This window comes from Phocoena phocoena, chromosome 8 (genome assembly GCF_963924675.1).
Source record: "Phocoena phocoena chromosome 8, mPhoPho1.1, whole genome shotgun sequence".
Classification (NCBI taxonomy): Eukaryota; Metazoa; Chordata; class Mammalia; order Artiodactyla; family Phocoenidae; genus Phocoena; species Phocoena phocoena.
Genome location: NC_089226.1, coordinates 71655132 through 71678393, shown reverse-complemented (window position 1 = coordinate 71678393; position 23262 = coordinate 71655132). Strand labels below are relative to the sequence as shown.

The 23262-nt window shown below is 47.7% G+C and overlaps 1 protein-coding gene across 2 annotated transcripts in view; it reads left to right on the top strand.

Annotated features, from left to right (window-relative positions):
• The window catches only part of ABCC8 (ATP binding cassette subfamily C member 8), a 75486-nt gene that overhangs the window by 12904 nt on the left and 39320 nt on the right, over window positions 1-23262 (top strand). For both annotated transcript variants that reach the window (XM_065882138.1, XM_065882137.1), the window contains exons 5-10: window positions 418-660; window positions 1560-1748; window positions 9194-9358; window positions 12931-13086; window positions 17768-17902; window positions 18232-18394. In XM_065882138.1, coding sequence (XP_065738210.1) covers window positions 418-660; window positions 1560-1748; window positions 9194-9358; window positions 12931-13086; window positions 17768-17902; window positions 18232-18394 — 1051 coding nt within the window. The remainder of the gene's footprint in view (window positions 1-417; window positions 661-1559; window positions 1749-9193; window positions 9359-12930; window positions 13087-17767; window positions 17903-18231; window positions 18395-23262) is intronic.

The window sequence follows — 23262 nt, the reverse complement described above, 5'->3', positions numbered from 1 at the left end:
TTTAGATGAGGATACACTTTAGATGAGATGTGTCCAAAGACGCCTTGCTAGTAAGCGGAAGAGGCAGGATTCAAACCCAGGTCTGCATGGCTCCACATTCTGCAAACCCTATATGAAACACAATGGCATCTTCAGAATTGTAGGAGAAGATGGTATATGGGAGATTCCTGCTCCTCCCCAACTCAACCCACCCCAGGGGATTCAGAGTGGCCCTCAATGAAGGGTTATGAGTCAGGAGGCCCTGGCACTGGTAGCCAAGAGGAGTTGGGGGGTCCTCTTCCTGGGAATAGGCAAATGATGGCCCCATCTATTAGAGGTCAAGGGTGGGATGTCACAACCCCAGATCTTTGCTGAGGCAGAATGGAGGGTGGTGAGAAGGTGCACTTACCCATCCTCAGTGACCCGTGTGCCCCACAGAGATACATCTTCTTCAAGATGCCGAGGGAAGTGAAGCCCCCAGAGGACCTGCAGGACCTGGGGGTGCGCTTCCTGCAGCCCTTCGTGAACCTGCTGTCCAAAGGCACCTACTGGTGGATGAACGCCTTCATCAAGACTGCCCACAAGAAGCCCATTGATCTCCGAGCCATTGGGAAGCTGCCCATTGCCATGAGGGCCCTCACCAACTACCAGCGGCTCTGTGAGGCCTTTGATGCCCAGGAGGTCAGTGGGGGCATGGCCCCACCATCCATTCCCTGCCCTCTGGTTTAGAGTCACAGATGGGGACATCAGAAAGTATCAGGTCAAACCCTTGATGGGACAGTGGGGAAACTGAGTCCCAGTGAGAGGAAGAGGCTTGCCCTAAGTCACACAGTGAACCAGGGACAAGTCCAAGACCAAAGACTCATAGGACAGTCACAGCTGGAATGGCCCTCACAGTTTAGCTCATCTGGTCTGACACTTTCATTGTCCTTGTGGGGAAACTGAGGTCCTGAAGGGAGGTACTGATTTCCCATGCCCTGTGCTCTTCCTTTTGGAGCCCAGTGACTGTAAAGGTGGGAATTTTCATCCATTTGGAGAGCAGGGGCATTAGTAGCCTGATCCTTACAATAACTCTATGATTTGAGCTAGGCAGGCATCTTTCCAAATCACTGATGAGGAAACTGAGGCCCTGAGAAAGGCTGTGACCTCCCCAGAGCTGGCCCACGGCTGGTAGGTAGTAGAGCCGGTTGCCTGACTCCCAGTCCCGTGCTCCTTCGCTGCTTCTGCCCTGGCATCAAGGGGAGACACTGAGGCAGACACAGCGGCACTGGACTGGCATATTTACTCCCTCATTGCAGTTCATCACAGTGCTGTGCTCACCACGTAGGCCCTGACCAGCTGTGTGACCTTGATCCATCATCTGGCCTCAGTTTCCCCATCTGGACCATGTTGGGTCCCCAGGTGGACCCACACAACCACACACTTGGTGGTTCCGTAATGTCTTCCTGGAGTTCGCCTTTTTGCAGCAGATGCCACTGGGTTTCCCCAGGCAGCAGGAGCCAGGAGCTCCCTGGGAAGCTGGGCCCTGCTGTGAACGGGCCCTCAGCCACTCTGACCTGGCCATGGGTCTCTCTGGACAGCGGAAGGACATGCAAAGCACACAGGGTGCCCGGGCCATCTGGCAGGCCCTCTGCCATGCCTTCGGGAGGCGCCTGGTCCTCAGCAGCACTTTCCGCATCTTGGCTGACCTGCTGGGCTTCGCTGGGCCACTGTGCATCTTTGGAATCGTGGACCACCTTGGGAAGGAGAATCACGTCTTCCAGCCCAAGGTAGGCCACCGAGGGGTAGAGCAGGGCACCCTTTGCAAGGTTTTCACTCACGGGTGAGAAAGCGCAAGAGGCCGAAGTGTGTGAGCTGTGGCTGCAACGGGGCAGCTCCTTATGACGCACAGAGCCCTTAGCAATATCCCCCTCTAGGAGATGCTCTGCATCTGGTCAACAGAAATGTTAGAAGGCAAGCTTGTGCCCCTAGAGGATTTGTGGCGCCTTGCTCTTTTCACCATACCATAGTCACCATAATACCTCTCTCAGTTACGTCATCATTCAGAAGGTTGCAGGAAGTGCATTTGTTTATCCAGTGTCTAGAGCTTCTATTTGTTAGCTTTTCGTTCATGTCATCTTAACAGACTCTAAGTAACTTTTCGGGCATCTATCTTCTTCAGTTTTGTATAGGCACAGCACTCAAGGTTCTGCAGGGCCATCTTGGTGGCTGCTGTTGGGGGGAGGAGAGTGGGAAACCTCCGTGTGTAGGGCTTTTTCTCCCTCCACTACAAATTTTATTAAAAGCTGCCCCAGTTTTATTAATATGTTAGACTTGCCCATTAAAATTTCTTTTTTAAAAAGAGTTCCATGTCTTAAAAATATTTGAAGCCCATTGGACTAGATGATATCCAATGGCCTCTCCAGCTCTAAAGATGCTACAGACTGAAATTTGTCGGACAACAGCGACAGAACAATCTTTCTGGGGTTTAGTTTCCTTCCTTGGGGCAATAACATCCACTCTGGGGGTGAGGGTGGAGTACTTAATTCTTCCATCTGTTTCTTTGCTGCCACTTAGGTTTAGATGGTCACAAAGCGGAAAACTTTTCACCTCTAATAAAATTCAGAGTCTTATTTTCCCAGCAGGAACATCATTATAACCTTTTAACCACAAATAGACAGTCCAAAAATGATGCAGGGAATTACTAATTAGGGATCTGACTACTAATTTACGACTCTCCCTTGTGTAGTGTTATTCATCTCGTGGGCTCCAAAATTGCAGATACCATTTAATCCTCAGGAGGTTCATATGAATTTTTTCCAGAGGTATAATTAATCAGCTGAGTACTTTTGGCCGGGAATATGAGACACTCCAAGACTGTTTGTCTGATTTACTCAGCAAATGATTTTTTTTTTTTTTTTTTTTGCGGTATGCTGGCCTCTCACTGTTGTGGCCTCTCCCGTTGCAGAGCACAGCTGGGCTCACGGGCCCAGCTGCTCTGCAGCATGTGGGATCTTCCCGGACCAGGGCACGAACCCGTGTCCCCTGCATCGGCAGGCGGACCCCCAACCACTGCGCCACCAGGGAAGCCCGGCAAATGATTATTGAACCCTACCATGTGCCAGACCTGGGTTAGGCTGTCAGAATATAGAGGCAATGGTTACGATGAGGAGATTAACAATAATAACAACCATTTATTGACTGCTTAATACACGCCTGGCTGTGTGCAGAAGTTATCCATTTGCTATCTCATTTAATCCCTAAAACAGCCCTTTAGGGTTAGTTTTTTTTGTAACAGTTTTATTGAGATATAATTCACATAACCATACAACTTATAAGGTAGGTATTTTAATTACCATTCTACGGATGAGGAACTTGAGGCTCAAAGAGGTTAAGTAACTTTCCCTAGGGTCTCTCAGCTAGTCAGTGACAGAGTCAAGATTTGAAACCAAGTCTCTTTCACTCCATAGTCTGGGCATTTACAGTCATGATGCTAAATTGATTATTATTATCAAGCCATCACCGCTGGCTCCAAGGATTGTGAAACCCAATGGAGGAGAGAGAAATCTAAATAAAATATTTTTATACCATGTGTTAAATACTACTACTCGGAAGTAGATACAAGGAACTATGGGAAGAAGGAGTGACTAACTCAGCCAGTGATCATGACAGCTTCGTAGAGGAGAGGGTATTGGAATGGGACCTTGACAGATGCATAGGAGTTGGCTAGGCTAAGATGGGTAGATTTCTTGTTCAATCAAGAATGTGAGGACTATTAACTTTGAAATAAATTTTACGAAAACTTTACTGTACTTCACAATTTTTATGCTTTTAGAAAATGCTTAAATAATGTATCAATTTCTTAAAAAAGAAACTTGAGAAAGCCTAAAAAAAAAAAAAAAAAACTTTGAAGACTCTTTTTGCTTATTTAGACTTCAGTGGCTTTTGAGCCGCTGAACTTTATTTGGCCTCAAAAGAGGGGGAAAGAGACCGCTTCTCTTGTCCGCAGGAGTGTCACCTTCAGGTTCAGTCTGACCTTAGGTGACCCCCAAATACTCCATATTGATAAAACTGCAGCAGCATGGAACCAATTGTTAATATTAGGGGGAAGTGACACCAGCCAGAGCCCTTATCAGCTTGTCCACATCGTCTTCTCCTTCCTATGTTTCCCAAAACTCTTATGCCAGTCGCCTAAGAACTCTGACGGCGGATGTGTCAAAGAGATGGTGAGAACAACACTTAGAATATTAGTTCATCTGAATGTTAGCTTTGCCTTCTCTTTTCTCTTTGTTTATACACAAACCCTGAGATTTGCTGCCCTCTCATTGGAACGCTCTTGTCTCAGTTACTTGTTGGCACATAAATCACCGAGACAGATGGCACTGCCTCAGTGGCAGCAGGCCTTATCAAATTTAATATTTGTTCCCTGCAGCCCAAATACGATCAGCAAATTACAGACATAGAAACGAGAGTTGAAAGTAAATATAGTCTCCAGTGTCAGCAACAAAGAGTCCTCAATCGTGTGGTTGCTTGGGATATGGCTTAATTCTCATTTGGGCTTCTGGGCCCAGAAAGTGGGGGAAAGGGGTCATTTATTAAAGTTACTTCAGGGCTTCCTTGGTGGCGCAGTGGTTGAGAGTCTGCCTGCCTATACAGGGGACACGGGTACGTGCCCCGGTCCGGGAAGATCCCACATGCCGCAGAGCGGCTAGGCCTGTGAGCCATGGCCGGTGAGCCTGCGCGTCCGGAACCTGTGCTCTGCAACGGGAGAGGCCACAACAGTGAGAGGCCCGCGTACCGCAAAAAAAAAAAAAAAAAAAAAAAATGTCACTTGGTACACCCCACTGCCTCCCGGCAGGCAGCTCTAACCCAGAGAGACAGGTGCTATTCTGGTCTTTATGAACAAAGAAGGAAGCTCTCTAGCTACACGTCACAATGTTTAACAACCCTCTCAGTGAGAAAGCCCTTCTTTCTGCTCAGCCTGAATCCATCCTGCTGCAGTCAGCACAGCCAGGCGCCCATTGTTTACTTTATTATCAGTGGCTGCCCTGTCCTGTCTTCCCTTGCCAGGATACTCACAGTTGGCAAGAATCATACCGCCCTTGGCATCTTCAAGGACAAGCATTTCTTATCTCTTCTTTTATTGTTGGAAGTGTCATATAGCTTGCTAGATCTTTGACACTCCTGTCCCCCTGCCACTCCCCAAGGAAAGCTGGGACCCAGGCTGTGCACAACCCACAAGAGATCTCTTTCCAGCCCCCTCTCTCACCCAACCCCCTCCAACAATCTGTCACCTGCCATGAATGCCTCTGATCTGTCAGGCGGGCAAGGATTTATAAAGAACTGCTGGCATCTGAAACCTGCCAGCACTGCTCTAGGCTGTGAGCTGAGTAGAGAAAAAAAGAATAGTCTGGGTTTGATCTCAGGGCCAAGCTTCGAATGGCCTCTAAACCTCAGTGGGAGTCATGTGTAGGTTAGTGAGTGTGTGTTGTTTCTGAATGAGTTCTCCTGAGACCTGCTTATGAGTGTATGCGTATGTTCATTCTGTTTGTCCCTGTGTCTCTTGGTATGTCTCTTTCTGTGTATATCTGTGTCCCCATTTGGACGCCTATATTTGTGGCTATCACTGTGGGTACTTTGAGAACTTATATGCATTTCTATGATTTTGTGATGTCAGCATGTGGGTTGGTCTCTTTACAACAATGCCCATGAGCTGCTCTGGTCTGGCGTGCGTCACTAACCCCGTCTCAGCTGCCAAGATGCATCTCCAATGTCACCTCCTCCAGGAAGCCTTCCTCTGGTTGAATTAGATGCTCCTCTTCTGTGCTCCCATAATGTCCTCTGCTTGCACCATCAAAGCACCCCTTTTCTTTTTCCTCAACTTGACCCTGAGTCTCCTAAGACAGGACCTGCATTGTCTGACCTCTATGTGCCCAGCTCTGTGCCTGACACCCAGGAGGCACAGGAGAGATTATTCTTCAATGAATAATGTAGATGTAACTGTTACTGCTTACACTTACTAAAAAAATTTGTTACCTACATTGTTACATTGGATTCTCATAACAACTCTGAAGTAGAAACCCTTAATGGCCTCATTTTTCAGGTAAGGGAACTGACGCTCAGAGAGGTTGAGGAACTTACTAAGGACACAGTAGCTAACCTAATGAGTAAGAATTCAAACTCAGATATGGCTAACCTCAAAGTCTAAGCTCTAAACCACGATGTCAAATGGTTGTGGATGGATGGCTGGGTGCCTTGGTCTGTGAGTGGTCAAAGACAGTTCTCAGTGTTTTTATCCAGGGCCTCCCGGAACTGGGACCTACAAGCAATTCACTTTTTGGCCCTTGCCAAAATTGGAAGCAAGATCCCAAGTGTCCCCCTCTCCTTTAAGCTCCAGAGAACAAGGGAAAGGAGGCTTTCTAGTCATACCTCTGGCTAGGCAGGGGCAACGGGAATCAGACCTGTAGAGTCCTGGGTGCTAGGCCTACCTCTGCAACAAACTCCCTCTGCGCCCTTCAACAGTCACTTACATCCTGCAAGCCTCTGTTGGCTCGACTGTAAAATGGGGAAATGTATAGCTTCTATAAAGAGTAGATGGGGGATGAAGATCATATGCATTGATTAATTTAAAATATATTTATTGAGCGCTACTGGGGAAACCCCTGGAAACAAACACAATTTCCTCCCTGAGAGCTTGTGAAAATGTGAGACAAGGACATCTGATCTTCCAAAGCATTTACCACCCGCCAAATGTCAAGTTGTAAGTCCTTGGCCTTTTCTCTCCAGTCTTCAAGGTGCTGGGCAATGCCGGTGCTCTCACAGCCATTTGAAGCTTCCCAGGGCCTGCCTGCCTTGGGCAGCATCCTAGCCCTCTTTGGCTAGTCTACAACCCACTTCTTAATCAAAATGTAGCTATTCTGGCCTCCATCTCTTTTACGCTGTGTCTTTGAAGAGAGATCAAATAATGACCCAATCAATGACTTATACCTGCAAGCAGATTTTCATTTTAACAGGTCACAAAATTCTTGATCCAAATAAATACTATTTCTGACCCTAGGGTGTGTGTGTTGTTAGGGGAAGGGGTCAAGGCTTTGCCTTTAGACCTGAAAAATGAGAATTTGTTGCTTTGTGAAAAATGTACAAATACTGATGAGTGCATTTAATAAATAGCACCCATAGCCTAACCAATGAGATCGGTTGATTTTTCTAGCCCTCATTCCCCAGCGTATGTGCTTTCTGATCATTGTGACACAGTGAATGAGCGCCATTCCGTGCTGCTCGAGAGCTTTCATGGTAACTGGTGTTCTTGGTTGCATAGCGTTCCCATGAGTATCCTAATATACTTACCCATTCCCTGTGGTTAGATATTTACATGGATTTTTGCACTCTCCCCCTGCTATAATCCAGAGATAGTACATCTTTGCACATACAGCTCTTTCCTTATGTTAAATTATTTCCTTTGGGATAAACCCCCATGATGTGCTTTGTGGCTTTAAAATAATGGACTCTATTCTCCAGAGCTGGGTCTCTACAGAGGCTGGTAGAACAGAAGAATTCCAAGGCATGTTAAACAGGACCAGGTTTTTCCCAAGCCCGGGTGACTATATTTTTGACCCAGAACCATGCAGGTGGGCATCTTTCAGTCCCCCACAAGTCACAAGCTTGTAGCTGACAGTAGGAGACTCAAGGTCAAAAGACTGGATGAGACTTAAGTAGTGGATCTACGGTAGTGATCTTGGCATCATACAGGTTCATGTTCACGTGTTGTTTTCCTTTATCAGCATGTGACCTTGGGCCAGCCACTTAACCATGCTGAAACTCCATTTCCTCATGTGTAAAATTGGGCTAATAATGGTACTCTTCTCATTACATATTGTGAGCGTTGCACCTGGTAAATATTGTATGCTGCCCCTTGCTTCCCTGTAAGGTCAGGTTCTTAAGCCATGTGGCCTAGTTTTAAGGTCCATTTTGCTGCTTCCAGCCATCCCCACCCTCTCCCTCTCCCTTCTCCCTTTTCCTGTTGTACTTTAACAAATGAGACAGAGTCAGGGGCTTCAGGTGTCAGTAGGACCCCCTTCTAAGAGACCTCACTTCTCCCTATATCTGCTTCCTTGCTGTCCCCAAAAGGGAGAGACCCCATGCCACAGAGGAAGGGCCATACAGTTGTAACCAGGACCGGCTGCATGGAGCTGTGAGAGCTGGTTAAAGGGGCCTGTTGAACCAAGAGACAAGATCTTCTCTACCATCAGAAAGGCCTGTATCCAGGATGTAGGAATTTCTGACTCTAGGAACAGGACTCCGCTTAGAATCCTGACCCTTTCAGCCTGCTCTGGTGTGGACATGCCATCAGGCTCCTTCTCAGCACTTTGTTCCCACCACTCTTTATCCCGCAGCAGCAGTTCCCACACCCTTCCAAATCACTTGCAAAGTTCAGGGCAGAGTCTCCGGAAGGGGAGAGCTATGTCTTCATGGAAACACTGATGTGGCTCTGCTGGGGAGCGATGGACTTAATAAAGATCAAAGTTTTCCCAGGAGCTGTTGATGATGAATCTAGAAACACATGCTGTTGTTCCCTGGTATCTTTAGCAATGAAGTCAAAGTGTTTGGGTTTTTTTTCCCCCACTGCTTATCATCTGAGATCTTGCTGGAGGTGCAGGAAACCTTACATTTAAAAGGAGGTCCCAGGAGCCCACAAGGCTGGGGCGCTTGGGTCTGAAATAGTCAATTATAGGCAATGAGTTCCCATCTCTCGCCTGGGAGCACTACTGCCATGTTTTCTGCTGGTCTTTCTCCCCAGAAGTTTCTATAGTGCACGCTGTTGGTGAATGTGGGACAAGGCCTCAGCTGATTCTGTTTTTGTAGCAGAGAACACACGTCGTGGGATCTGTTCTAGCAGTTCTAGTTTTGGCTGCTCTGTGATTCGCTCTATTTATTCTTGTCCTATTCAGAGTGAGCTCCCCTGGCCTGGTGGCCGAAAAGCTGAGAGTCATATGTATGGGCATGAGGTTAGAACTGGGCCACATTCTGTTCACCTAAGTTTATTGATGGAGAGAGTATAGGCAACCCTCCCTATAGTTAGAAGAATGCTAGTCTGATTTTTCACTCATAAACAGTTGCCCAAGGCTTGCAAGCATGGAGGGTCCTATAATAATGGCCTCTATGGCCCAGTAACAGGTACCAATGGCAGTCATTTTGCTGGCCACAACTGCCACCTCTGAATTTCTCTTTCCAACAGACACAGTTTCTCGGGGTTTACTTTGTCTCATCCCAAGAGTTCCTTGCTAATGCCTACGTCTTAGCCGTGCTTCTGTTCCTTGCCCTCCTACTGCAAAGGACATTTCTGCAAGCATCGTACTACGTCGCCGTTGAAACTGGAATTAACTTGAGAGGAGCCATACAGGTACTTGAATGATTATTCTTTTCACTTCACAATAAGAACTGCATTATTTGTCCTCACGGATACTCAAGAATGATTCTGCTGTGCATTTATTTTCTTGTTACCCTTTAACAGTGTTTTGAAACGATAACCATTGACAAGGCAGTGTGACATAGTGGAGAGTGCCTTGGGCTGGTCTTGGGAAATGTAGTAGTTCTAGCCCTAGTTCTGCCTTGGACTAGATCTGAGATGTCAACTGCTCAGACTTGAATGGGACAGACATCACTAATCAATCACAGCACTTTTTCCTGCTGAATGCAAGTGCAGCCTAAGAATCCTTCTACAAATATTGTTCCAGGGCTCTGTTACCAGACAGTCTTCTTTGGTTACAGAGAAGCATGTTTGACATACCAAGACTAGATAGACTGTAAGATCTATTTGAACTCTTAAATCTTGGGTCATGACGAGAGAGACATACCCGGCCTGGTAAGTCCCTGGGTCTAGGTTCTTGTTCCTGTCTGCTGTGGCTTCCTTCTCAGAGTCGGTTGAAAGGATGGTCAAGGTCAGGAAGGATTCAGGGTCCCATTAGGCAAGGTGGTGATGAGCCCCAGTGTTTTTTGTTTTTTGGTTTTTTTGCGGTACGCGGGCCTCTCACTGTTGTGGCCTCTCCCGTTGCGGAGCACAGGCTCCAGATGCACAGGCTCAGCGGCCATGGCTCACAGGCCCAGTTGCTCCGCAGCATGTGGGATCTTCCCGGACCGGGGCACGAACCCGTGTCCCCTGCATCGGCAGGCGGACTCTCAACCACTGTGCCACCAGGGAAGCCCCAAGCCCCAGTGTTTTCATTAGAATTTTGGTTCCACTGTTGGAATGGAGAGACCCAGTGTGATAGTGGTTTAAATAGGATAAAAGTTTGTTTTGCACATTTACTCAGGGCTGATGCAGCAGCTATACAATCATCAGAGACCTTGGCTCCTTCTGTAATGTTGCTTTGCCAGCCTTCTTACATGACTTTGTCTCATGGTTTAATGTGACTACTGAAATTGCCACTATCGTGTCTACATTTAAACCGACAAGAAGAAAGATGGGACAATAGGAAGACCTAATGTCTTTTCAAATCATGATGCGGAAGTTGCACAGATCCTCTCCCATCCCACTGGGGAGAAATTGGCCACATGGCTGTACCTAGAGAGGCTAGAAAGTGTGGTCTTTATTCTTTTTCTTTTCTTTCTTTCTTTTTTTTTTTTTTTTTTTTTGGCCGCACCACACGGCACGTGGGATCTTAGTTTCCCAACCAGGGATCGAACCTACGCCCCCTGCAGTGGAAGTGTGGAGTCCTAACCACTGGACCATCAGGGAAGTCCCTGGCCTTTATTCTTTTTTTTTGCGGTATGCAGGCCTCTCAGTGTTGTGGCCTCTCCCGTTGCGGAGCACAGGCTCCGGATGCGCAGGCTCAGCGGCCATGGCTCACGGGCCCAGCCACTCCACGGCACGTGGGATCTTCCCAGACCAGGGCACGAATCTGTGTCCCCTGCATCAGCAGGCGGACTCTCAACCGCTGTGCCACCAGGGAAGCCCCTGGCCTTTATTCTTGACAGCCATATATGCCCTGCTAGAAATTCTTCTTACAGAAAGAAGAGAATGGATAGTGGGGGACAGCTGGTAGATTCTGCCATACCCAGCAATTCCCATGAAGTCAGTAGAACACTAGGAAGTTGTGACTAAATCCCAAAGCCAGCTCATTCTTCAGAAATGTTTCTCAGAATCATGAACATTGATTGGTCCTCTGGGAGCCAGGATCAGAGGCATTGCAGAAAAGGAACTGAGAAGAGAAGGGTATAGCCTGGGCTGGAGACTGTGTCTGGGTCCAAACTCTGGTTATCTTGGTATAGTCCATGTGAGTGGCGCCCTCTGGAGTTGTATAGTGCACAGCTTGTGGAGCTGTCCATCTCCAGTGGTTTTTCATTTCCTCATGAATGTCATCAAGTGAGAATGGTAGAAAGATCCCAGGAAAATCTAAGACCCTCTAAGACTCATAGGGGTTCAGATCTAGGAGAACCAAGCTATTGCTAGTTCAGAAAACCTCTCTAAAATCCCAAACTCTGTCCAGACTCCCTCCAGTGACAGGCAGGCATGTATCACCACAAACAACAGCCAACTTCATAGTCAAGCAGTTTTGTAATTAAATCTACTTTCTATTTCTGTCATAAATCACACACTAGCCCAATATTTTCCAATTATACTAAAAAAGGCAAATATGGTTTTTTAATGTATTAGCATGTAATCATTTTTATTAAACTGTCTGAATCTTTTGCACGAATTCATTATGTCCCCGAAAGAAAATGCTGGCATTAATTATGGGAACAAATTAGAAAAAAACTTCTTCCTTTCAGAGATTTACAGAAATCTATAGATAAGGGTTTATGTCTTCATGAGTTTGAGAGCAACGACAGTTCTTGCATGAAAAGTTATGAAGCAAGATTCCTGTATTATATATAATTTTTGACATATACCAGGTTTCGGTCATGTAATTCTCTATATCCTGGTCTTAATAATGCTTTATTTGATAGTTTACTGTATGTTCTTACTTCACTGAAACTAGATTTATTATTATTCTTTAAAGACTGATTGCACATAACTTAGGATAAGCATAGATCTGTCAAAAAATGTCATTGCCATTATATTAAACCTTACCCATGGTATATATGAACTCGTAAAAGACAGAACAGGTTCATGCTTTAAGCAGACCTGACCCATGAAAAAGCCTGGGTTTACACAAAAGATGAATTAAGGGCTGGGAATCCACCTTGCAACAGAATGCACAGTAGAATTTCATTCAAGAGCAGGCATCCCTAAAGGGAATGCATTTTTCCTTGTTTAAGGGCACAGAGCCTGACAATTGCCACCTTTCTGGGAGGCACAGTCACCGTGCACATAGAGCTTTTAGGTTCGGAGTTCACAGGGAGCCATTGCCATGGCTGCTCCCCATCTACCCTGGTCAAGGTCCTTGGGGTGGCCAGACTCCGGAAGGTGCTGGGGCTGATCGACACAAGCATTTGTCTCACATAAGACCTTCCCAGGCTGAATCCTTGTATTATTTAAAGGCTCAGTTAAGACAGGACTTGGCCCCAGAGCATACCCCCTTTCCCGGGTGAAGAAGCCGCATTAAAACAGATGGCTGCCACCCTTCATCATTTTTGTGGCTCTAAAGTGTGTTCTCCACGGACCTCCGGTAAATCAAGAATACAACTGGACGTGAAAATCTGCTTTTAAGATTTAAAAGCTAATTAAGTCCTGTCTCCAAGGGAAAGGCCTTGCTTGCTGGGGAAGTAGCTTGCCATGCTAGCACAGATTCCTCACGCGAATGCTGCCTCTCTGACTTGCTTGAACTATAGTCAATGCCCTTTACCTCTCTGAGCCTTAGTTACTCCATTTGTAAAACTGGAACAATCATGCAGTGCCCTTTACAGAGCTGCTCTGGGGCTCCGTGGGGGAATGTCTGAGAAGCCCCTGGCACGTTAGAGACACATGGCATCTGGGGTGGTGATTAGGATGTCGATGATGACAAATGTGAAACACTCTGCTCTCATTTCCAGACCAAAATTTACAATAAAATTATGCACCTGTCCACCTCCAACCTATCCATGGGGGAAATGACTGCCGGGCAGATCTGTAACCTGGTAGCCATCGACACCAACCAGCTCATGTGGTTTTTCTTCTTGTGCCCAAACCTCTGGGCTATGCCAGTACAGGTAAGGGATGTGTGCTTTGTTGGGGATTGGGGGACACAAAACCAGAATCCGCTGGTACATGCCCAGTGGCCAGAAGCTCACCATCTTCCATTCCTTGTTTGCCTGTACCTTCTATCCCCTTGGGGTCTCCATGGAGTGTATGCCTGGGTGTCTATACTGTCTTATACTCTGCAAGTGGTCTAGCCATCTCTCTTGATGATCAGAGAAGGCAGTGTCACTAAGACTTTTAAAATGGAGCCAACCTTTAAAAAAATGTATAGAATAATCATGTGTGGAACACTTTCACAGACATTAAAATTATGTTATAGCAGAGTACTTAATTACGTTGAAAAGTGTTCACGATGTATTTTTAAGCAAAAAGAGTAAGTTAAAAATAGTATTCACAGTGTGCTTCCTGCTAAATTGGAATATACACATGTATGTATTTGTACAGATTCACACAGGAGAAAAAAGAAAGTCCTCGTGGTGGGGTTACAAGTGATTTTTATTTTGTTTATGCGTTTCTAAATTCTCCAATAAACCTGTGTTCATTTTGGAAATCTAAAACATGGCATTTCCTAAAGCCAGGCAACTTTTGGGACTGGCTCTGGAGGAGGCACCTTCTCCCCCAACAGTAGAATGAGAATCCCCGGCACGGTTTACCTGACTCCTGGCCTCATCTGCTCCATCTCGCATCTGGAGCTCTTCCACCACAGAGTCTGTGATTCCTGCCGTGTGCCTGAAGATGAATCTTCACTCTGGTGCTCAGGCCGGAAACTGAAATCCAAGATCCATTCCCAGAGGGCCTGCAGGCTTCACAGGGGATGCCTGGTATAGCAGAAAGTGTCTGGACTTGGGTGAGGCAGGCTGATTCAAGTACTTAACCTCTCTGAGCCTCGGTTTCCTCATCTGGGAAAAGAGGATGATTCCTACCCTCTGGAGGTGTTCTGATGATTCAATTAGATAATGTAAGCAAAGCACCAAGCACAGTGCCTGCCGTAGAGTGGTCACTAAGTAAACATCACAGCCCTCTAACTTGCTCACTTTGATGTAAGAACTTTACCAATCCAGAATCCATTGCTTCTTGGGATGTAGATTCCATAAACCTTAATCTAAAGTGATGTATATTGGTCTTCCTTACCTGTAAAGTTTATATGTAAGAGACACTAAAGAAAAACAGAAGGAGAGGCTTGCATAGGGAGGCAGCTAGACAAGATTGGATGTAGGGCAGGAAATCTGATGGTCCTTTTTACGGGAACAGCCATATACACCATTCCCTATTACCACTGACCAACACCCAGATCCCTGTGCCCCCCTCCACTCTGCCAAGATGGATCAGTGACTACAGAAACTATAGAAGGGCCTGGAGAGCTCATCTAATAGTCACAGCCTTTTATCGTTTCTCTTATGTTTCCTTGAACAACCCGTTTGGGAAGATTTTGTCCACCAGACCTGCTGCATTGTTATGGTTACTATTATTTTATTTTTTAAATTTTATTTATTTATTTATTTATTTTTATTTTTATTTTTTTGGCTGCATTGCGTCTTCATTGCTGCACGTGGGCTTTCTCTAGTTGCGGTGAGCAGGGGCTACTCTTCGTTGCGGTGTGCGGGGCTTCTCATTGCGGTGGCTTCTCGTTGCAGAGCACGGGCTCTAGGCGCACGAGCTTCAGTAGTTGCGGCGCACGGGCTTCAGTAGTTGTGGCGCACGGGCTCAGTAGCTGTGGCTCGCGGGCTCTAGAGCGCAGGCTCAGTAGTTGTGGCGCACGGACTTAGTTGCTCCGTGGCATGTGGGATCTTCCCGGACCACGGCTCGAACCCATGTCCCCTGCATTGGTAGGCGGATTCTTAACCAGTGCGCCACCAGGGAAGTCCCTGGTTACTATCATTAATAGTGTTTGTTGCACATGTACCATTGCTAACAAAACTAATAGCTAATAGCCCCTGCCCTGTGCCTGGCCTGCCCAGCCTGTCTCACTTGTGTAATTAACTCTCACAACACCGGGGTTGGGGGTGGGGTCGGGGGGATGGAGGGGGAGATTAGGTAAGAATTTTTACCTCCACAAAGTACTTACATTTCCTTATTTATCATGAAGTATCATTTGATTTTCTGTTTTAATTCCTCAAAGACTGTACCTTTGCCCTTATAGCTTTGACCAGCCTCAAGACACAGTGTTACTACCGGAATTGATAGAATTCCTTCGACCAGGTCAGGATTCCATGTGGAGCCTGGTTGGCCACAGGGCACATGAGGCTTTTGATGGTATTGAAATTAGCTCAGGAGCCCCTGTTCCTTTGTCCCCAGGGGCTCACCCTGATTTGTAATCTTTTTTATTCACATATACTTTTTTAAATAACAGTTTTATTGAGATATAATTCACCCCTTTAAAGTGTACAGTTCACTTTTGCATGTTTACAGAGTTGTGCAACATCATCACAATTTTAGAACACTTTTATCACCCCAAAAAGAAACCGACATCCACTGGCAGTCACTCCTCATCCCTGCCCCCAGCTCTAAGCAACCACTGATCTACATCTACTTTTGAAAACCTAATGAAACTTTCTTCTCAGAAAAACAAATGTGCATTCACACATTTTGCCTACAATTTAAGGGGCTTTGTGGGCCCCCTGAAGCTTATTGACAGCCATGTCAAAAATCTTGGCCAGAGTGGGGACCTCTGTGCTTCCTCATGCCATGGGCATCAGAGGCCCAGAGAGGGCAGGGACCTTACCCTGGGCCACACAGTGAGCTGGTAGGAGCACCATACCCAGGTATCGCCTTTCTGTGGTTCCCTAGTGACAGAGATCCCATGAGGCTTGTTTGTTTGTTTTTAAGAAGGAGGGTCAGGGACTTCTCTGGTGGCCCAGTAGTTAAGACTTTGCCTTCCACTGCAGGGGGTACTGGTTCGATCCCTGCAATCCCTGGTGGGGGAGCTAAGATCCCATATGCTTGGCAGCCAAAACACCAAAACATAAACAACAGAAGCAATATTGTAACAAATTCAGTAAAGACTTTAAAAATGGTCCACATCAAAAAAAGATCTTTAAAAAAAGGTCAGCCACCTTGTCTCCAGCTAAGTGTCAGGCACTATTCTAGGTTCTTATCATATATATGTTCATTTAATCTTATCAACAGTCCTGCTAAGGCGGCAATTAAAATTACCATTTTAAAAATGAAGATGCTGAGATGCAAGATTGCACTGCCAGTAAATGCTGGGACTGCATTCAAACTCGGCTGCAGGCTCCTAGGACTGTGATCTCCCCACCGCTACACGAGATTGCTTTCCTAGCCTGAGACTAGGAGATGAAATAGTCCTTTTATTCCCCACACTTGCTCTGCACACTCAGAATCCCCGATTTCTGGTATGTTCTCTCACAGGGTCCATTCAGACCCCTGCAGAAGGGCAGAGGGGGCAGAAGGGTCTGGGGAGCGTGACAAAGGGTGGCTGAAGTGTGAGGAGGAGCCTGGTGGCAGTAGAAGTCGTCACATCCCCAGCTCTTGCCCCAGCAGCTGCCAGCCTTGGAGGTGGTGGGCGTGCAGACACCGACCCCCCAGCCGGGGCCCTGGCGGTGACTCTGGCAGTGGTCTGAGGGCTTCCCTGGTATCCTGCTCTACCCAAGTTGCTAAACAACACCCCGACTGCCTCCAAATGAGGACAGCTAATGGAAAGAGTGGAAGCCAGGGATAGTTTTCCAGAAGGATGATGGGAGTGGGGGCCAGCAAGAGTAGGAAGGTTTTTCATCTCCTAATGTGATCCTCTGCCCATCCATGCCAGCATTTAACATCAGTTAACACTGGGAGGCAGGTGGTAAAGGGGTCACTTACCCGCCCCCTAGGAACCTGCTAATGCAGGAGGCATTCTCTAACTAATAGACACAACAGAGCCACCCACCCACTCTTTGGCCCTTGAGATGGTGCAGGAGCCTAGTGCCAATTTGGTGTAGGGCTCAGGGAGTGCAGGGCCAACCCAGACACACTTTTGTTTTCTGTTAAGGAAGCAGCACATCTGTTCCTCTAGAATAAGTCCTGAATTTAGAAGCGTCTGCCTTTGAAGGCGACCTGAGAAGTTGTCATCTTGATGCTTTGGGGGCTGGCAAGAGTAATTTATACTTCTCATAAATATTCAGAAGCCAGCTGTCATTTACATAAAGCTAGAAACAGAATGAATTCTCTTTTTAGAGGATGCCTACCAGATTCACTAAAAATTAAAGACACCAGGAGCATAAGGATGAGAAGTAAACTCTTAGACCCTGGACTGGTTTTGTCTGGCATGGATACAGCTATTTTGCTCCTTTGCTTACGTATCACTTTTTTCCAATGAGAGTGAACCATCAACCTCGAAAACCAGCAAATAGAATGAAAGGTGCTGTCACTCACGGTGCAAATTCACCTCTTAGACCTCCATCTGCAAAAGTAGACATGGAGAGAGAGTTAATGCCTCAGCCAGCCTTGCAGATAAATGCAATTAGTTACCAGCCCAGAAATTCTCTGCTTGTGTGAGAGCCCATCATGTTAGTCCCTCCTTCTGAAATTGCTTTGTAACACCTCCTCCTCTTTCCCACAAGAAACTTTTGAAAGCTGGACACAAAGGCATGTCCCACTTTAGAGCACTGGGTTACCAGGTGGGGAGGGGGGTGCCAATACCCCCTGGCAGGGAAGCCCCCAGATCAAAGGGAACTCATTCCCATGACCCTCCCTCAGATCATCGTGGGTGTGATTCTCCTTTACTACATCCTTGGAATCAGTGCCTTAATTGGAGCAGCTGTCATCATTCTGCTGGCTCCAGTCCAGTATTTTGTGGCCACCAAGCTCTCCCAGGCCCAGCGGAGCACACTGGTAAGTATCTGTAGGTGTGCATGCGCCCCCTTTTCCCATCCTTCCCCCGTACTGCTCCCTCTCCCCTTACATTAGTGGGTCTCCTCACTCTTCCCCCAGATGTCACCAAACAGCGCCCCACACACACATCCACACTATGATTGACCTTAAGCAGGTCACTTCAACTGTCCAGGCCTCGGTTTCTTTGTGAAATGGGATTAACGGAGCATCCCCGAGGAGACGGAGGCTGGGCGGAGGCTGTAAAATGGTGAGGGCATTGACTCACCTCCTTCCTCTTGGGTGGGATGGGGGCAAAAGAAACCCTTCTCTGACTCAGTGACTCCTGGCAGGAGTATTCCAACGAGAGGCTGAAGCAGACCAACGAGATGCTCCGTGGCATCAAACTGCTCAAGCTGTACGCCTGGGAGAACATCTTCCGCACGCGGGTGGAGATGACCCGCAAGAAGGAGATGACCAGCCTCAGGGCCTTCGCCGTCTACACCTCCATCTCCAGTGAGTCCCCCGCAACCAGCCAGCCCTGTGTGCTGCTGCCTACATGCCAGGATAGGGTGCCAGGGCTGGGGGAGGAGGTAGGGGTGGCAGAAGTGGGAGACTTTGGGGATCATCCCGTCCAGGAGAGCCTCAAACTGTCTCTTGTAGCAGAGCTGCCAGAAATCAATGTTCTTCAGCTATTTATCAAGCAAACGTATTGAGAGCCTGCTACGTGCAGGGCCCTGGGCTGGCCCTCAAGGTACAGTGATGAGAAAGATAGATGTGGTCTTTGATGTCTTATTAAGCTGATATGTTATTGAGAGGCAGCAATAAATGAATAAATAACAGCAGTTTTGAATTCTCCCAAGTGTGAGGACTTCTTTTCAATAAGTCAGACTGAGCTGCCAGTGCCTTAAGGAAGCTTCCATCTACCTGGGGCCATGAGAGGTAGAAAATTTCTCTTTAAAGAACAAAAGCTCAAGCCTGAGGTACTCACAGGTGTAGGGACTGAATTTACATTAACCAAGTGGTTTGGGAACCCCAAGCCCCGAAAATAGAGAAAAAAAGACCAAAACTGGTAAAACTGCTATGGTCCCAGAAGACACGCATATTAAAACCATTTTCCAGAGAACATAGGACTCCAGTGGCAAATACTCATGTTAAACAATGAGCTGATAGTAAAGAAATAAAAATCCTCCAGAAAAGATGTACCACCAGAGTGAGAGTCAGCAAATAGAAGAATTAGTTCCTCAATACCTCGAGATGATAGAATAGTCTGAAAGAGATAATAAAATAAGTGCTTTAAGGGAACTCCCTGGCAGTCCAAGGGTTAGGACTCCATGCTTTCACTGCTGAGCTCCCGGGTTTGGTCCCTGGTCAGGGAACTAAGATCCCACAAGCTGCACGGCATGGCCAAAAAACTAAACAAAATAAAACCAACAAAATAAGTGTGTTAAAATAATTACAGGAAGGCACAAGGCAAAACAGCAAAAAGAAAGCCAAAAGAACTTCTAAAAATTAAAAATTTAGTTACTGAAATTAATTCAGCTGGCCCCCTGGTTAGAGTGGGCATGTAGAGGTCAGGTGATGGATGGAGTCCTGGCCCAAGTTTATCTCACAGTTGGTCTAGTGGTTCCATGGATCCACCCCTTTGTGGTTACGGCCCAAGTGCATAATTGGGATGCAGATATTTAGCAGCTAGAAAACCTCATTCTGATTCCCTGATCTGTCCAGTTTAAGAGCCCTTTTGGTAGGAAGGGCCAAGAGGAAGCCCCCAGAGAGAAGAAAATAAAAAAGAAACAAAAAACAGCTCAGTGTACAGGTTAAATGAATTAACATAGCTGAAGAGAGAATTTGTGAATAAAAAGATAGATCTGTGGAAATTACACAGAATGTGGCAAGCAGAGATAAATGGAAAATGTTTTTGTAACTTGGGAGAACCATTTTACAGATGGGAAATTGAGGCCCAGAGTGGGGGCATCTTCCTGAGGTCACTTCTGAGGTTAATGGCTTGGCTCAGACTAGATCCTCTGGAATCTCTTAGACTCCCAGCCTCATGCTGTTTTCCACCCAGAGCCAGGAGCCCAAGTGGGGTGAAGAAAACTGAGGGCACAATGGGCACCATGTTCAGGCTATTGTCTCTGAATAGAGGAGAAACAACCCAGCATGGGCTCTGACGGGAGTGGGGAAATAGGGAAGGAAATTAAGAGAGGTAGACACTATGACTACCCCCACCTCAGGCTGAAGTTGGTTCTCTTGGTGTGGCAGGAAGAGACACACCTGTGGGCATGGCAGTGCTGGGCAGCAGTGGAGGGTGCACCAGATGTGTCTCCCAGAGAGGTGCATGGAGAATGAGGTGGTCCCTCAGGTCATCTGTGTGTTCCTGGCAGTCACGTTGCCTAGCGAGGGGGTCTGGTGGGCTCAAGTGGCCAGTGTCCAACCTGAAGGTTCTCACAAGGTGGGGCTTGCACTGAGCACTTCCTTGTGTCCGGTCAGACCATGGCGTCCTGGTCCAGGCACCAGTGGCCAGGCCACCAGCCATGGCACCCTTCTGCAGAAAATCCTGCTAAGAGCTGATTTTCTCAGAACGGAGCGATGAGCATGGCAGTCTTCCTAGATTCTTCACCAAGACACTCCAGGTTCCTCAGCCGTGACCTTGTGGCCTCCAAGCACCCCTGGGCTGAGCACTTGTTAGGACAGGAGAAATAAGGCAGGAGCCTCTGGGGAGCTCAGAGAAACCAGTGTCCACACCCTAGGCCCTCTTCAGCCTCTCTGTCAGCTCTGCTTACCCCAGAGCCTGGTCGTGGTAACAGTAACCCCACGCTATGTACAGACCCGTGAGTTACAGACACCTAGCTTCCAGACACCCCATCAGGGGGAACAACTGCTGAGGTGGGGGAGGTCTTCCCCCTCCCGGCAATAACGTGGCAGGGTGGAGTAGGGCGGGCTCACTGTTGCTACGACGGGAGAGAGGGAAGGGAAGCCGTAAGGAAATTGGGAGCACTGGGTCCCCAAGATTCCTGACAGCAAAGTAGGGACAGCCTCTGGTCATACAGGTGGGGACAGGTGGCAGCTACTTTGGTTCTAAGAGATTTATGCTTATTTCCTGCAATCCAAACTTCAACCTGCTGGGACATGTTTCCTATGTAAACAACATCATAAGATGCCTAGGTTCCCAGGTTAGCCCACTAAGCCTGTCTAGTAGGTGCTTTTTGTCCTATAGGGCCCCCAGAAGACTAGCCATGGCTTTGTGAAGGGTCTGGAGCCAGGAGGACCTGGGGCAAGGAGGCTCCATGTTGTCAAGAGCTGAGATGACAATGGCTCTGGAGCTAAACAGGGATCTCCCCAGGGCCCCTCACCTGTCCAGTACTTGGTGACCTAGAGAGATAAACAGAGCAGCCCAGGCTGGTCCCTGGAAGAGGGCAGAGAGGAGGAAGGGGAAGAGCCCTCTGGGAGAGAGAGCTTTGAAAGCCAAGTGCTGTTTGCTCTGTGTTTGCCCTTGCTGGGATGGGTTTCTTTGTGTTGGTCGGCAGTGGGTTGGGGAGAGACAGGGTGTTAGGGTGAGGGCACCGCCAGGCTGCAGTTATATGCTTTCAGTGTGTTTTCATTTACTTCCTCCTGCACTTCCTGCCTTCTGCTCTCTGTCACCCAGAATTAGGACACAGGTCATTAAGCTTGAGGTAATGGGGCATCTTTCATTCTCGCCTCTGGCACCAGCCATGGGGTCCTGTGGCCACAAAGGAGCCCTGGAGTCACATGTCCTGATGGGGCCCATCCTGGTGCTTCCTGCTGGGCTTTCAGTCTGGTCATTGTACACCAGGCAGACTGTCAGGCAGACAAGGTTACCTCTGACACTCTGTCTGATGGTCTCACAGTGGCATCACTGAGAGCTCCTGTTTGTGGAGCCCTGAGCTGGTGCATGGCAGGACAGAGCAAGGGGGTGAAAAGGAAATGATACAGTTTCTCTGCCATCAAAATCCAGAATCAGCATTTCCTCTCGAAGAAAAACAGATGTGAGTTATTCAGAGGGCGTTAAGTGAGCCCTGCCCTGTGCTAACCACTGGGAGGGACGCAAGGGACCAAAAGATGGGCTCCTGTTCTCAAGGAGTTTATACTCTGCTAAGAAGTCAGAGCTAACATACGTGCAACAGTGTGGCAGGGAGCTCTCGACCACGGGGACCTGCTCCACGCTGCTGCCCAGCAAGCCTGGCTTCGTTTAACCCTCCGAACAACTTTGTGAGGTTTGTAGCACTATTGTCCTATTTTACAGCATGGAAGACTGAGGCTCAGGGAGGTGAAAGGACTCTCTGAGGTCCTCAGCCAATAAATGACAGAGCACAGAGAAGAAGAAAGCCTGCACGGCCTCAGAGTTCACACAGAGCTTCATGCAAGAGGAGGCATGGCTGCACCTGCCACAGGCAGGGTTTCAATGAGCAGAAGACAAAGTGGGGAAAAGCTGCGAGCGAGTGCTGTGCTCACTCCCCTTAGAAACCAATTCAACCCTTATTTCCTTGCAGAACCCGCATAGCTCTAGGTGTCCAGTCCAGCCGTAAATTTGAGGACAAGCTTTGCAGGGGTGACACAGGGGTCCCAGGCCCTAACTGTCAACCAGTTGACATGCTGCCAGTTCATTCTGTCCTTTGTGCAGCACCCATTCCTCCTCTCTGTGCTAGACTCTCCTGAGGCCCTGGACATTAGAGAGGAGGCTGCACGGTCCTCACCCTCGCAGTCTTGTGGGAGACCATGCCATGAACAGGGGCTGTGCCTGTGGTTAGAGCCACAGGGTCAGTTCTAAATCCCCCGTGTTCTCTTTCTGGGCACACCTGGCCCTGGCCTCCTTTATTTCTTTCATTCCCTTATCTAATAAATATTTACTGAGCACCCACTATGTGTCAAGCCCTATGCCAGGCCTGGGGGATGCGGCAGGCTGTTCACAGTCTAATAGGGAAGCCAGACAGGCAGCTGTGTCGTGAGTGACAGGAACAGAAAGTGGAATCCATCAGAGCGGCACCCAACCTCATCTTAGGAGTGGTGGGTGTCAAGGAAGCCTCGTGCTCGGTGAAACCCATTGCCGATGCCCATAGGATCCCATGTCAGCCAAGTGAGGGAAGAATGTTCCAGGCACAAAGGCCTAAAGGTGAAAAGGATGACGGGTGTGTTCAAGACTCGAGTATATCACGGTGAGGAGAGGGTGAGAGTAACAAGACCAGATCATGCAGGACCTTGTGTGCTGGGTTTTCTCCTGAGGCAGGAGAGGCATTGAAGGATTTTAAAGGAAAGGTGGGTCTGCCATCTCTTCCAGTGTTCTGTGGTCAGGGGTCTTCCCTCTTCCCACCTGGGTCTGAACCACAGTCAGGTGGTTCACATCAAATGAATGTGACTGGCCTCAT